Source organism: Rhinolophus ferrumequinum, chromosome 19 (assembly GCF_004115265.2).
Source record: "Rhinolophus ferrumequinum isolate MPI-CBG mRhiFer1 chromosome 19, mRhiFer1_v1.p, whole genome shotgun sequence".
NCBI lineage: Eukaryota > Metazoa > Chordata > Mammalia > Chiroptera > Rhinolophidae > Rhinolophus > Rhinolophus ferrumequinum.
In genome coordinates, this window is record NC_046302.1 from 58,735,207 (window position 1) to 58,749,549 (window position 14,343).

The 14,343-nt window shown below is 47.9% G+C and overlaps 1 protein-coding gene across 1 annotated transcript in view; it reads left to right on the forward strand.

Moving 5' to 3' along the window:
- The first annotated feature begins 848 nt into the window (after positions 1 to 848).
- ZNF236 (zinc finger protein 236) overlaps positions 849 to 14,343 on the forward strand; it is a 94,964-nt gene continuing 81,469 nt past the window's right edge. The window contains exons 1-3 of the mRNA XM_033087783.1: positions 849 to 982; positions 11,968 to 12,110; positions 13,306 to 13,470. Of these exons, the coding sequence (XP_032943674.1) occupies positions 892 to 982; positions 11,968 to 12,110; positions 13,306 to 13,470 (399 nt within the window). The 5' untranslated portion in view covers positions 849 to 891. The remainder of the gene's footprint in view (positions 983 to 11,967; positions 12,111 to 13,305; positions 13,471 to 14,343) is intronic.

Below are 14,343 nucleotides of genomic sequence, written 5' to 3' on the forward strand. Positions count from 1 at the left end.
GTTATTGTAAATTTATCCTAGTATGGGCAACAAAACAAAAAAAAATCGACAAATTTGAAGTTGTCAATTTTAATGTGTTACATCAGATGACAGAAACATTAGAGACTTCTGACTATGTGCTCCTCAGTCCAGGATTGATGTTTTGATTATTAATTTAGGTGCCCACCTCCCGCTTTGCCACTATGAAAACAGTGCACAGGGATGCTCTCAAAGGTCATCCTGAAATGATACAGTAAGATGACGTGTACAAAAATTATTCCTGGAATTAAACGAATATGTTAACACATATTAAGCACCTGGCACACAAAGAACCCTTAGCTGAGTTTTTCCCATGTCTACCCGGTTATCCCACATGTTGAAAGGGCCTCTTTTCTACTTATTTCCCCGACGGCTGTCCCAGCGGTTGACTTGGTCTGGCCACATGTTTGGGAGGCAAGGACCTTCGGGCAACGACCGCCCGCCGGCCCTCCGTCTCCACGCAGGTCCGCCAGGTGGGGAAGGCCCGCGCCAGGCAGGCCGGCCGGCCGCCCGGGGGCCGGGATCGCAGGTGACGCCGGCCTGCTCGCCCTCGGTCCACACCAGGCCCGACCGGCGGAGCGCGCATGCGCACGGCGCCGCTCCCCGCCCCCACCGCGCGCCCGCGCCCAACGGCCCTAAAGCGGCCCACCGGGCCATGGAACCCGCCGAAGTTGGCGTGGTCCTAGCGCTCCTGTTCGGTCGTTCGGGCGCCTTGTCCCCGTGAGGCCCTCGGGCGCTCGGCCGGGGTTCGGCGGCCGCCCGGCTGCCCGGGCCACTCCGCCCGCCTCCGCCGCTCGGTCGGGCGCGCGCCGCGCCCCCGCGGCCGGTCCCCGCGCGTGCGCGCTCCGCCGAGTGTATGTGTGTTGAGTGTGTATGCGGCCGAGGGGTGGTCCGCCGCCGCCGCCGACGATGCCGCGGGGCCGCCCCCCGAAGCCCAAGGAGAGCAAGGCGCGCGGCGACACCGGTAAGCGGCTCCGGCCCGGCCGGCCGCGCTGTGCCGCTCCGCGCGAATATAGTCCCCGGATGCGGCGCGGGGGGCGCCGGGAGCGGGCCGGGGCCGGGCGGGGGCGGCGGAGCGGGCCGGGGCCGGGTCAGGCCGGGTCGGGCAGGGGCGCCGCGCCCGCTGCCGCCGCCACGGCCGCCGCCGGCCGACTGTCGGGCCGCAGGGCGCGGGCGGAATGATACCGGCGCGGCGCGGCGCCCCCTCCGCCGGCTGGGCCTACTTTCCTGGGCCGGGCGGCGGCGGGCCGGGGGCGAGGTGCGCGCCGCCGCCCTCCTCCTCCTCCTCCTCCTCCCCCCTCCTCCCTCTTCTCCCTCCTCCCCGCCCGCCTCCTCCCGCCTCCTCCCGCCCGCCCGCGAGGATGGCGCCCCGTCGGCCCGCCGCGCTGCGGGCTGTGGAGGCCCCGGTGAGAGGCAGGTGTCCGCCGGGCCGAGCCGGCTGGCGAGCCGCGTGTGGAGGTCGCCGTCCGCGCTGCGCCGCCCGGGTCCGCGGCCTCGGAGTGCGAGGCTGGGTGCGGCTCGGGGCCCCGCGGGCGGCCGCTGACAGCGCAACCCGCGCCGCCGACCCGCGGGCTGCCTCGGCCGCTCAGGTGCCACCGGACGGACGCTGGTCCCGGCGGAGGCCCCTCGCGTTCGGCCTTGAAGGGACTCTTTAGACAGGACACGTGTGCGGGGTCTGGCGTTGGCTGCCCGTGCGGGGCGCCACTGACTCGTGTGTACAGCTAGCTGCTGGCCACCTTGGTGAGTCAGAGTCACCCTTTCCTGGAGGGTGAGTAAAGGGACTCATTAAGGCGCTTGTGACCAAAGAACAAAGATGCAGGCTGCAGCCGGCGAACGCACTGATTTTCAAAGCAAGAAGGTCAGTTCCGGACCTTTTAAACTTCGCCCTCTAACGCATTTAGGAAGAAAGAGGTAAAGACAGGGATTACTGTGACTCGCTCACAGGACACACCACACCAGATTCCTCATTGTTCTTATGAGAATGGATGAAATTAGCAGACACGCACACGTGACTACAACAGTGCGGATGAACTTCAGCAAGAACTCAGACACTGTCTGTCGTGTGGCCTCCGCGGAGCCTGGAGAGACGCTGGGCGAGTGCAGGTGCGCGGGTTTGCACCGAACGTGGATCAGTGGCCCATGTGTCCGCACGGCGGGCTCGGAGGCCTCTCTCACTGCTGGGGCCTCAGCCCGGTTTGCTCAGTGTTTATATCTTCGTTAATATGCGTCTGTCAGAAAAACGTGAGGTGCAGTGTCTCTCAGTTACTTGGAAGAAGGCTCAGGCTAGAGAAAGAACAAAATACGCGTTCACATAAGGCTGGGAACCTGTTCTTCCCCCAGTCTTCCCCATCTTACCAAATGGCATCACTGTTCACCTGGTTTTTTAAGTCCCAAACTTAAAGATTAATTCTCTTATTCCCCAAGCATTTCATAATCAAGTCTTGGACCTTCTACCTCAAAGGGGTATTTCCATCGGGCCCTACTCTATCCATGTCCAATGTCACCAGCACCTGGCCGAGCCATCCTGTCATCTCTCAGGTGGACTTCTGTCCCCGCCTTCTGACTAGTCGCTGTTGGTCTTGTCCTGCCAATCCGTCACCCATCAGCCTGAAGGAGCTCTTTAAAATGTCATTCAGATGGCCCAGCCCTGATGAAAAGTCTTGGGTGGACTCCCCATTGCTTTAATGCGAAATCCGCAGGCCTCTGGGTCCTAACTGGCCTGGCCTCTGTCTCTCTCAGCTCTCTCCTCGCTCTGCCATGGACTCTGCTATGCTCCTCCATGCTCTCCAGGCCTTCGCTGTCCTCTGCTGAGGCTGCCCCTGCTGCCCATTCTGCATGTCTCAGTGCTGCAGCTTCCTAGAGAGACCTTCCCAAACCTGTTTCAAAGGAACTTTCCCCACTTGACACCAGGCGTTCTCTACCCTCCATGGGTCTCAGAGTGGCTGGTGGACCCCTGGGAATTCCCAGACACTTTCGGGGTCTGTCAGGTAAATATCTTCATGGTGATACTAACACTGTTTGGCTTTTTCACTTGGTCAACATTTGCGCTCATCATACCAAAGCAGTTAGGGTGAAACTGCCGAGGCCTTAGCACAGATCCGGGTATGGTGGCACCAAACTGTGTGAGGCCCCATTATCCTCACGTGTTTCACTCGGAAGCAACACTTTGCAACAGAGAACGCAGAAGCACATACCAGGATCCGCCTGTCGTCTATTAAGCCAGACATTGAAAAGATTTGTAAAAGTAAAAATGCTTATTACTAGATTTTGGAGAATATATTTTTTCATTAAAAATATGTTAAATGTTATAGATTTATTTTTTAATGAATACACATTTTTTAAATCTCAATTTTAATTTCTAACGGCAAATATCAGTAGATATAGCCTTCATAAACTCAAGGTCTTGAGGTCCTCATTTATATTTAAGAATGTAAAGGGGTCCTGAGACACAAACATTTGAGGACCCTTGTCTGTCAGTTTACTTTCTTAGTAATATTTCTCATGATCTGAAGTTATTTTGATTTTTTTATGTCTCCCATGGTGAACTTTAAGAAACACATGGAAGGGAGGTGGGGATTTTATAGGTGGGGAAATGAGGCTCAAAGAGGGGAAATGATTTGGAAGGTCCACTCAGCTAGTAAGCGTCGGAGTTGGGATTTGAATCTACTTTTGAGTCCAAAGTGTGCATTTTGTTGCTCTGCCTTGATAAACATTAAGCCCCATGTATGGGTTAATTTGTTTATTCAACAAATATTTTAAAGCACTTTGTGGTAGGGGGGCTCTCTGCTAGGAGCCGGAGAGACGAGCTCAGCAATAGAGACAGAGATGTGATCTCTGCCTTGGCTGCCGGGACTGTGTCCCTTGGTGGCAGGAGCTCTTCATGGCAGCAGGTACCGTGTTTCCCCGAAAATAAGACCTAGCCGGACGATCAGTTCTAATGCGTCTTTTGGAGCAAAAATCAATATAAGACCCGGTCTTACAGAAGACCGGGTCTTATAGTAAAATAAGACTGTCTTATATTAATTTTTGCTCCAAAAGACGCATTAGAGCTGATCGTCCGGCTAGGTCTTATTTTCGGGGAAACATGGTAACAGGCATTTGATGTCTCAGCTTTCCAGAGCAAATGAAGTCGAAACAGAAACCTCAAGAAAGGATTAGGAGTAGGTGTACTTCAAACATTTCTTGAAGTAATAATTAGCTCAGGACAGAAGTCCAGAAGGAAGCCTTGTCTGTAAGTTGACGGGATAGCATTTACTGAGCCCTTGCTTTGTGCCTGGCATGATCCTGGAGGTAGAAAGATGAGTGAGGTAGGGTTTTTTTGTGTCATCGTTATTTTAGTTTTAATAAGCAGTAATGTGACTTTGATGGGAACCATATTTTGGGATCTTGTATGGCTTCCATCTGTTTTTTCCTGTAGAATGCCGTGAAAGTTTTCTCCCTAGCTTGCACCCTTTCGTTGGCTGTCTGCGAAGTTACTGTTTTCTGTTGGAGGGATATTTGTAATACTTCATTTCCAGAAAGCAGAGACAGGCAGACCTTGAGCCAAATGAATAAACAAGTCCTTTGTTGCTCAGATTACCAGTTCAGGCCGTTTTAGATTTTCTTGGATGAATCAGGAACTCTATACTCTTCCCTCCGAGGGAGGGGATACTAGGGTAGGCTAAGAGTGGTAGAATTTGAACTTCTTACAAGGCAGCTGGAGATGTAGCGCCCTCAGATTTTAAGGTGACTCATTTGCTTCGTTGGCAACACTGGGTACTATTGGTAGGTAACAAGGGGAGACGGATTCTGCGTAAAATCCTAAGTTTTGAACCATATCAGGTACTAAATAAGAAAACAGTTCTTCATAAAGCAGCACCCTTCACTGTAACTGAACTTTCTTAGGTAGGCAGAAACCTGAAGTACCAAGAAAAGTGTGATTAGATAACACTTAAATTCTAAAAGTTTTGTGATCTTGGAGTCAATAGTGAGTTAACATGGGTTCAAAATCTTGGTCTTCGACAGAAAACTAGTCTTGGGAAAGCACACTTGTCTGTATTTCTTCATTAGATAATGTCAATTCTGTTGTTTTGTAATCTTATTAGATATCAGGGTCTGTACATTGTCTCTGTACATGAAGACCATGTCTGTGCTGAAGGAATTAGCAGTATTTGCAAAGCACTCTCTAGTCCTAGAACTTTCTGTGCATATTTACAGCAAGGCTGAGGTGCTGGTTTGCGCCCTTGGCCGCATACTCAGGAGTTACCTGGGAGCTTTTGAGGATCCCTGTGACCTGGCCGCCTGGGGTCCGATGACATTTGAGCCTGTGAGGTGGGTGGGACCCAGGCATCACTGCTTTTTAAGCTCCTGGTGATGCCACTGTGCAGTCAGGGTTGGGAGGCCTGAGCCTGGGGCAGGGCTCTTCCGGTCTGAGAGGGCGGGCAGGGAACAGGTGGCCCACACCTGTGAGGTGCCTTCCCCTAAAATCTCGGCATAGGTGAAAACTGTTGTAGTGGATCAAAAGTAAGAATTTGTGTAACTTGATGAACTGCATGGACAGACTGCTCTCAATTCAGAAGTCAGGCTCAACTGTCTAGGTCAGACCCCTGATGCAGAGGGGAAGGGTGCCGCTCACAGCGGGCTGGGCATGGCACAAGCCTGGGCACCCCGTGGCACAGCGTTGTCGCCACTGCTGAGGGCTCCTCGGGAGCAGCCAGGGATGTGTTTGGTTACTTTGATTTGAATGTCTGTACAGAAAAGTGCAGGTTTTGCGTGAAGAGCTCCTTGAAGCTTCGTAAGGAGCCAGGAGCTGGACCGTGAGCCTTTCCTTAAAAGCTCCTGTTATTCCCTCCCCGTTACTGCTGTTGCACCCCCACCGCCCAGCTATCTTCTTTTGACGCCATGGATTAGTGTGACCTGTTTCTGAACAGAATTGGGTTTATAGTCTGTGCCCTTTTGTCTCTGGCTTCCTTCATTTCACATTGGTTTTTACGGGGTTATCCCTGTTGTTATATAGCAGAGGTGTTCATTTTCATCGTGGGGTGGCACCTCACTGTACTCTCATACTGTCGTTCTGGTTCCCCTTCCGGCGGTAGGTGTCTGGATAGCATCTGGTGTGGAGCTGTCACGGGTCAGAGCTGCTGCGGACACCGTGCACTTCTGGGTCGTGGTGAACACGCAGCTTCCTCGCGTGAACACAGTACTGTCCACCGGCAGTGTCGGGCATCCGCGTGCTCTGCAGTCTCAGCACACTGAGTGTAATCTGTCCTTCTTAGGTTGGCCGTCCCAGTATGTGTCGTGTTGTCTCACTGGGACTTACAACTCGCAGTTCTGTGTGAGTAAGGCTTTACCTCTGACAGCCGTTCGTCCTCTGTGTGAAGCTCCTGTGCCATGTGTCGTCCCATTTCTTTACTGCTTTGAAGTTTGTTTTTGTTTTTTTCCTCAAATATTTGTTTTTATTACTAGTACATTTTTATTTCTAAAGAAAGACTTTAAATTCAGGTAGATGTATAGTCAACCACTACACACATTATTTAAATGTAACAAAACCGCAGTATGTTAAAATAATAGCAGAAGAAAACCTTAAGTGTCTATAGAGTCACCTTCCAGCTAAAACAGAATTCTAGGCTCAAGGTCTGAAAGTTACAGGCCTTTTAGAGAATGATCCAGCAGTGTCATTCTCCAAGAAATGGGACATTCGCAGCCCCCAGAAGTCCCCATCATGCTCTGTCCGGTCAGAGATGAACCACTATTCTGATGTCTGACAACCTAGATTACCTTTGCCCATTTATTGAACTTGACAAGATGAAACCATACAAATGTTTTTTTAGGTCTGATTTCTTTTGGTCAATATGTGAGATTCGCTGTGTCACTGCATATCGCAGTAGGTTGTTTATACTCATTCTCATTGTTTGTGCTACGGCAGGTCTTCAAATAACATCGTTTAGGACCATAATTGTCTCATTGAAACTATACATGCTTTTGACAACTAGCATACTTGGCTTGGCTCTCAGTTGAGTGTATTTTATACTGAAGGAACCTGAACAGTCTTAGGCTTGCAGTTGGGATAAAATGCTGTTGATAAAATTCAAGCTCATCAGCTGTCTTCACATTAGGCACGAGGCAGAACCTGGGGTCTCGTCTCAGAAGCCATGACCTTGGGAGGCATGGGAGCATGACTGGTTAGGAGAGAGCCTTGAATTATGAGCTGAAAATTACTCCTAGTTCTGCCACTGGCTAATCGTGTGGTTTTGCCAAGGACTTAATTTCTCTGGGGTGTTAGTTTCCTCAGCTATACGACCAGGGGGTGGAGTGTGTGACTCACCTTGTTCCCCAAGTAAATTTCATTTCTTACTCTTTAACTTAAATCTTTTTGAGTAGGTGACACATTATAATGTTTCAAAATTTAAAAATATGGAAGTGCCCCTTCCCAGCTCTGTTCCCCAATCCGGTAGTTGCCTTTTTTACAGGCAACCAACGCTCTGATTTTTTCTCATTTCTGCAGGGAAGTAACACACACATACATGCAATTGTGTCTCTGCCCCTCCCTGTTCTAAAGAAATGATGGCTTCTTCCCTTGACTACATTTTGAGGATTATTTTTCCACATGAGTCTATTTTATTTCCAGATGAGAGCCTCTTAAATAGTAAATACATTTGACTCGGTAACAGGTAAAATGCAGAAAGTGCAGAAGCCTTCCCTGGGCCTGCCCATTTCTCTAGGTGCCAGCAGCTTTGACTTGACCGCAGTTTGCTCCTTCCTAGAGGAAAGCAAGTGCCATGGCTGGTGCTCTTAGCTCAGTATTCAATTTTCTGAGAGAGATTCTACAAAGAAACAATGAGCTGCACTTCACCTAGCTTTTAGGCACAACCAAATGGCTGAGGTATGCACACAGTAAGAGTTGTTAGTGGACACATAACAAGCTGAAAAAAATGTTAGATCTGACTTAGGTAACTCTGAGGTGGACTCAATGAGGCGAAAAGTAGAAACTAGATGTACTGGTCTTGGGAGCTTCAGACAACTGGGAAATTAGCTTTGACCTTATCTCCAAATGTTTAGCAAGTGTTCGTTAGGCACACGTGACGTGCCCAGGCTTTGAAGGTAAAGCGAGGAAGCAGAGAGCGTTCATAGGCAACCAGCGCCTCAGCAAGGTCCAGCTGTGTTCAACCCCGAATGCTGACAGAAGTGTGCAGAGCTGCAGAAGACAGGAGAAGACAAAGTAGAAGGGAATAAGAATAATAATAATAGTATGAAGGAAAAAAGAAGAGAGAGAATGGTAGAGATTAGCCAAAGTCGTACCGATCTGAAGTCGGGAGATGGCTGTCCGACTTCCCAAAGGCCTAGCTGGCGACTTCAGAGAGCGTTATGGCATCACAGGACGAAAAGGGGGTGCAGCATGGTTACGTGGTTGACCGCTGGGTTCTTAGAGGAGCTTAGGGGGTAATAGAAAAGGAGAACTGTGGACAGTGCCTGTGGAGCAGAGGAAGAGAGAGCAACTGCATTCTGGGAAGATTTTTGTTCAACACATAGAAACAAAAGTTTGGGGGTAGCTCAGTTACTTTAGACAGTGGATCTGGTGTATCTCTGACTTTACTACTAAAAAGGCCTCCTCAGGGTTTATGGTGAGCTCTTATGAGCACAGGCTTAAGAGTTTAAGTCAGGAGATGCAAATTTGAGTTAAACCCATGGGGTGCTATAAATGCAGTAGGTTTTGTTGGAATTTGGCATCGTACGTGTATCATAGCGAGGCCTTCTGTTTAAGAGATCAACTTAGGTTTCGTAGATTGGGGAGAAGGACAGACGTTGGCCATTAGGATTTAGCTGAGGGGCCTGACTTGCGGGGCCTGGTCTGCGGAGAAGCTCGTCTAGTCCCAGCCACACAGACCAGGCCTGCGTGTAGTTGTGGAATAAGCTCAGGGAGTGATGGGTACGCCTTGGAGTATCCGGCGTGAGCATTACACAGATGGCCGAGCTTCTGAATCATTGTGAGGCCCTGCTCCTGGAGCGTCAGGACACGTTTTCTTGTTTAGTCTGCGCAGTTGTGACATAAGCTTTACTGTTTGGGGGGTGGTAGACAGACAGGCATTATATACTATTTAGGATCTCTGTTAACGTAAAGAGTTAAACTGATTTTGAAACAAATCTCAAAATTTTTCTCAGGGCAAGCAAAACTGCTCAAACAATTTCTGATCTTCCTACAGTGTGTGATCCATTTTGACAGTGAATTTGAGTTCGTGGTAGCAGGAAGGGTGACTAGTTAAAGGGCATGGTCACGTCTTTGTGAGGTGACGGGGAAACTGCGTGGAATTCTGTGTCTCGAGTCTCCCTTGCATCAGTGAAACCTGGATTCATCCTGTCCAGGTTCTCGGGGACAGAACGCATAGTGGAAAAACATTGTTCGGGGTGGACTCTAGGACTTGAGCACTGCTCGGTGCACGTAGCTTTGTGCTGGTTTCGTGTGTGGAGGCGGGAGCTACAGAGAATATGCCTATTTGGATTTGGGCGACGGCAGGAGTCTGTGAGGCCCAATGTCCTGTGCACATGTCACTGCCTCTTAAAAAGATACAGAGTTTCAGCAGGGCTGGCCATTCGGAGGCCGCCGCTCCTCTGATCAAGCCTCGCTTAGGTGCCGACCCCGTCAGATGACCCGATGGCCCCCAGAACAATGGACGTGTGCACAGACGTTCTAGTATTTGCTTGTAGTTTCGCAGGGTTTGTGGGTACCTGAAGCCTACCTGTGGCCTTCTCTAGGTTAAGAGACCCCAACTAGGGATACGTCATTTCATAGACCTCTTTCTGAACAACAAATACTCTGGGAACCAGAAATTTGAACCAACACGAAAGTGTGATGGACAGAAGGGCCTATGTTGAGGCCTAGGATTGCTGCCCAGAAGGGCCAGCTCTGCACAGAAAGAAAGCAAAGTGTGGGTGACGCGGCCACCTCATCCCGGGAGAAAGGCCTCGTACTTTCTCGGTGCAAAGGGAACAGCTGGGATTTCCACCGTGTGTTCCCCCAGTGCAAAGTGGTGTTCTGGAGATGCTGTGCACTTTAAAATTATGCGTAGTGTGGAAAGTGGAACGTGTTTTTCCCCTCGAGTTACTTTATTTTAAATTATTATTTCAAGTTTGCCTTTGAACAAAATTAGTATTATCTGATCACTGGGGGAAGGGACTTATGGAAAAAAAATAATTTTATATTTTGAGCTTTGTTAAGGAGAGAAATCTTGTTCCTTAAGATAAAAAAGTATTTTTTTGGAAAGTCTTAATTCATAAGCAAAACAATGTCATTTCTCAGTTTTAAATTTATAGTTTTTTGTCTCTTAGGGTTTTATTTATTTATTGCAATTAATTAAATCCCTTCTCATTTTTGAGTAACACATCAGTAGTTTCAGCATAGAGGCTATGAAAATTGTTTCGTTCTGCATGCTGAAATAGCTTTTTAATTTTGCGTTTTAGATGTTAATTTGAGGCACTCTTTTATTGCTGTATTCAACCGTCAGGTTAAAACATTTGCTACTGAGTTGCTGAAACACATTTTTCAGCAGCTATCTTACTTGTACCTCCCTAACCTCTAAACTATTTCTTACCATCGTGAAAACTTTTCCAAAGGGAATCATAATACGTCAATTGAATTGGTCCCAACAATCATTTTATTTGGGACTGGGGAGTCATAAAACATTTCATTATTAGTTTAGTGCAGAAATTTTGAAAACATGGTCTTTGAAATAGAATGTGGATATAGTTAAGAATAAATAGAATAAAAAATATGTATATCTTTTTCTTAGTAGACCTATCTTATTTATGAATGAAGTTGCAGTCTTTTGAATTACATTACTATTTTCGAAACTGGAATTTGCTTTGCTTGTGAATGTGCCAGAAGAATTTTTGAAGCTGTTGCCAGCACTCTCCAGTGCCTGCTCCACCTCCTACACAGTGTGCACCCCCCGCCCATCCTGTGGGATGTCAGGGTTCCTGCTTTGACCAGATTGCACTGTGGGCTCTGGGGACTGCTGGCTGGAGTGGGAACTACAGGTCGTTTTCACAAGAGGGATTGAAAGGTCTAGAAATTTGGAATGCCTGGCTTATTATTACTAGCACATGGATGTGTTTGAGAAATAGAAGACTTTCTTGAGTCTTAAAATTAACCCTACCCTATTTCCAAATTTGTAAGTTCTAATATTTGGTCACATTTGATACAGAGTTGTATGTGAGATATTTCTAATCTTTGTGGAGTTAGTATGTGTTATATATATGTATATCCAAATTATAGGCCTGGAGTGTATTTACTTATTTTAAAGAATTGTAGTGAGTTTGGGCATCTTTATTTTATGACATTCTTGACAGATTTTTCTGGTTATTACACTGTTTTTCTTATTTGGAAGTGCTTTTCAGGTTTAGCCACTTACCTAAATGAGTGAAACCTGAGGCTTGTCCAAAGCCTTGCCACCTTTCCCTCCCTCAGCCATAACTATCTACCCGAGAGAACACAGGTTTTCTCTTTGCTACCTGCCCTTGCTCTGCGTGAGGTGGCTTTTACACTTCACCTGAGTTTTGTTTACTGAGTGATTTAGGCGCCTGCGTGGATTACTGGTGAACCCCCAAGCGACTTAGGGGGACCGCCTCCAAGGTCTGTAGTGACTTCAAAATGACAGCAACCAGCAGGCAGTTTACGAACCTCAGAGCCTTCGTGCAAGTGCGGAGTCCCGCCTCAGGCGTGAGTTCCAGGTTTCTGCCAGTCCCACCAGGAAGAGTTCAGGGCTCTGGGCGGTGTCTCGGTCGTATCAGCATTTCTCGTTTTTAATTTACAAGCCTGGCCATTGGACCATTTTCAGATACCATTCATTTCATCTGAACTCTCTCATAAATCTCTGACATGATTTGGTTTCTAAACAATAACCAAGTAATTGAGTTTTATTTATGTCATGCGAATAACCACTGGTATTTATTGTCTGTACTTGTGCAATTTCATAGATGGAGTTTTAACATTGAATGAGGACAACACTAATTATGGGTACCAAGTCCCAAACTTCCACAAATGTGAGATCTGTCTGCTGTCTTTTCCTAAAGAGTCCCAGTTTCAACGCCACATGAGGGACCATGAGCGAAATGACAAGGTATGTATTTTTCATAGGGCATCAGACCTGAGTGTTGACACTGCAGGTGTAGAGTCCACATGCAAGAGATGATGTTCTCCAATAATTTAGGTTCCTAAATTGTGAAGCATTTTAGATCATATAAATATTTTGACATTTTGTTTTTCGTTGTAACTGTATTCAGAGCTATTATTAGGTAATGAGAGAAAGGGAGAGCTTGTCTAGTGAGCCCATATATTGAATTATGATGGAGAAAGAAATAGTCTTAAAATCTGACTTTCAGTAGTTCCGATTTCCTCTATGACTCAGCACAGAATTGGTCTGTCTTGATGTTCCTTTCTCCGGTGGGGGTGTGACCCTCAGTGGCCATGCACTGTAAGTGCTGTTCTCAGTACGTGGGCTGGATTTCAGCAGTGGGCAGGGCTGTCTTAGGTGGAGATGTGGACCCTTTGCTGCAGTGCACCCTGGAGATAGGTTAGTGTCTGGAAGGAATGATTTGCCTGATAGATGGAAAGTGGCAGTTCAAACCACAATTAAAAAGTGGTGGCTGGCTTTTCTCAAGGTAGGCGAGCCATTTGAGGCTAGAAAAACACTAGGGAGCTCTTGTCTGGAGACCAGGATACGACCAGCTCCAGTTTCCTTCCAGTGAGTGACGATGCTGTAACTGTAATCATACATGCTCACAGCATAACCACTGGCCTCCCCCTCCCAGGCTGAAATCTGAAAACACGGCCTTCCTCCTCGTTTTAGGATAGAAGTAAATGCCAGGGACTATCTTTCTGCAAGTAAGTGACAGCACCTTCCATTTGGGGCGCATTTCAGAGTGACCTAAGCCACTCTGTGCAACTCCATGTTCCCGATCACTTAGTTTACTGGAGTGATTCTGTTTACAGCAGTGGATGGTGAGAAAAGGGGAAATTGCACCTGGTGAGTTAAGTCTCACATTTGTTTCCGTGGAGTTGGCGTCCTGACACGTTTGCACGCAGCCTCTCCTGTGCAGAGTCTTCCCTGCATAGGTGTGTGGTCGTCCTGACAATCCCTGGAGGCATCCTCAAGAAGCTTTGTGTGTGGGTTTTGGAGTTACTGACTTGGGGTCCAGGACAGACGTCGAAGTGCCCGGGGAAGATGGTAGACTGTGGTTCTTGTTCATATTTGAGTGCCTTTAACTGTGGAAAGATTGTCTTTCAGGGGCTTCTTGACTTTTCTCTCCCAATAGCCACATCGATGTGACCAGTGCCCCCAAACGTTTAACGTTGAATTCAACCTGACCCTTCATAAGTGTACCCACAATGGGGAGGACCCCACCTGTCCTGTATGTAACAAGAAGTTCTCCAGAGTGGCCAGTCTCAAAGCACATATTATGCTGCACGAGAAGGAAGAGGTAACTATTTCGGCCTGTAGTCTGTTAACAGATTTTTAAAACGCATCTATCCCTTAGGACAGGGGTGTCCAAACTTTTTTCACCGTTTTTCACCAAGGGCCGTGTGCGGTAAAATACACAAACAGCCGGGCCACTCACTCGAGGTGAAGTACGTATTGCCTCACCTGGTTTATTTAAGTAAACTAAATATATTTTTGGAATTTGCTGCGGGCCAATTAACAATGGATTGTGGGCCGCAGTTGGCCCGCGGGCCGCAGTTTGGACACCCCTGCCTTAGGAGGATGTTAGTACCAACTAGTTTAAAAAGCCTGTCCTACAGCTCTCAAGGGATTCACTCTCGTTAAATTTGCCTTGGCTAATCTCCAGGTCGCCGATGAAATGTTTTCTTTTCCAGCCATATTAATTAGAGTACAGACATTTGCACGTGTAGTTTATTTGGAGGATCAAAATATGTCTACCTTGGTTAGAAGAGCCCCCACCCCACCCCAACCCAACAGAAAATAACTTGTGTAGGACTCTGTAGAGGCCAAAAGTAGATTTCTGCCATCAGAGATGGCAGAATCTGCTTGCTTGGATTCTGGATCCCCTGACATGTGGGGATTTGGGAGAAGAGAAGAAATTCATGAGACACAAAGCAGCTTATACACAAGTGAACAACCCTGAAAGGCCACGGGCATAGTCTCGGCATAGCTTCAAGGGGGACAAGACAACATTGAGGACATGTGAAAAAGATGCCTCTTGGGGTGCAAGGACCTATTTTAAAGTATAAATGACTTGCTTTGAAAATATTCTCCCCCCACCCAGATTATTATTGTAGAAAATTAGGAAAATTCAAAAGGGAAGGAGAACATAAAAGTCACCTCTAATTCTACC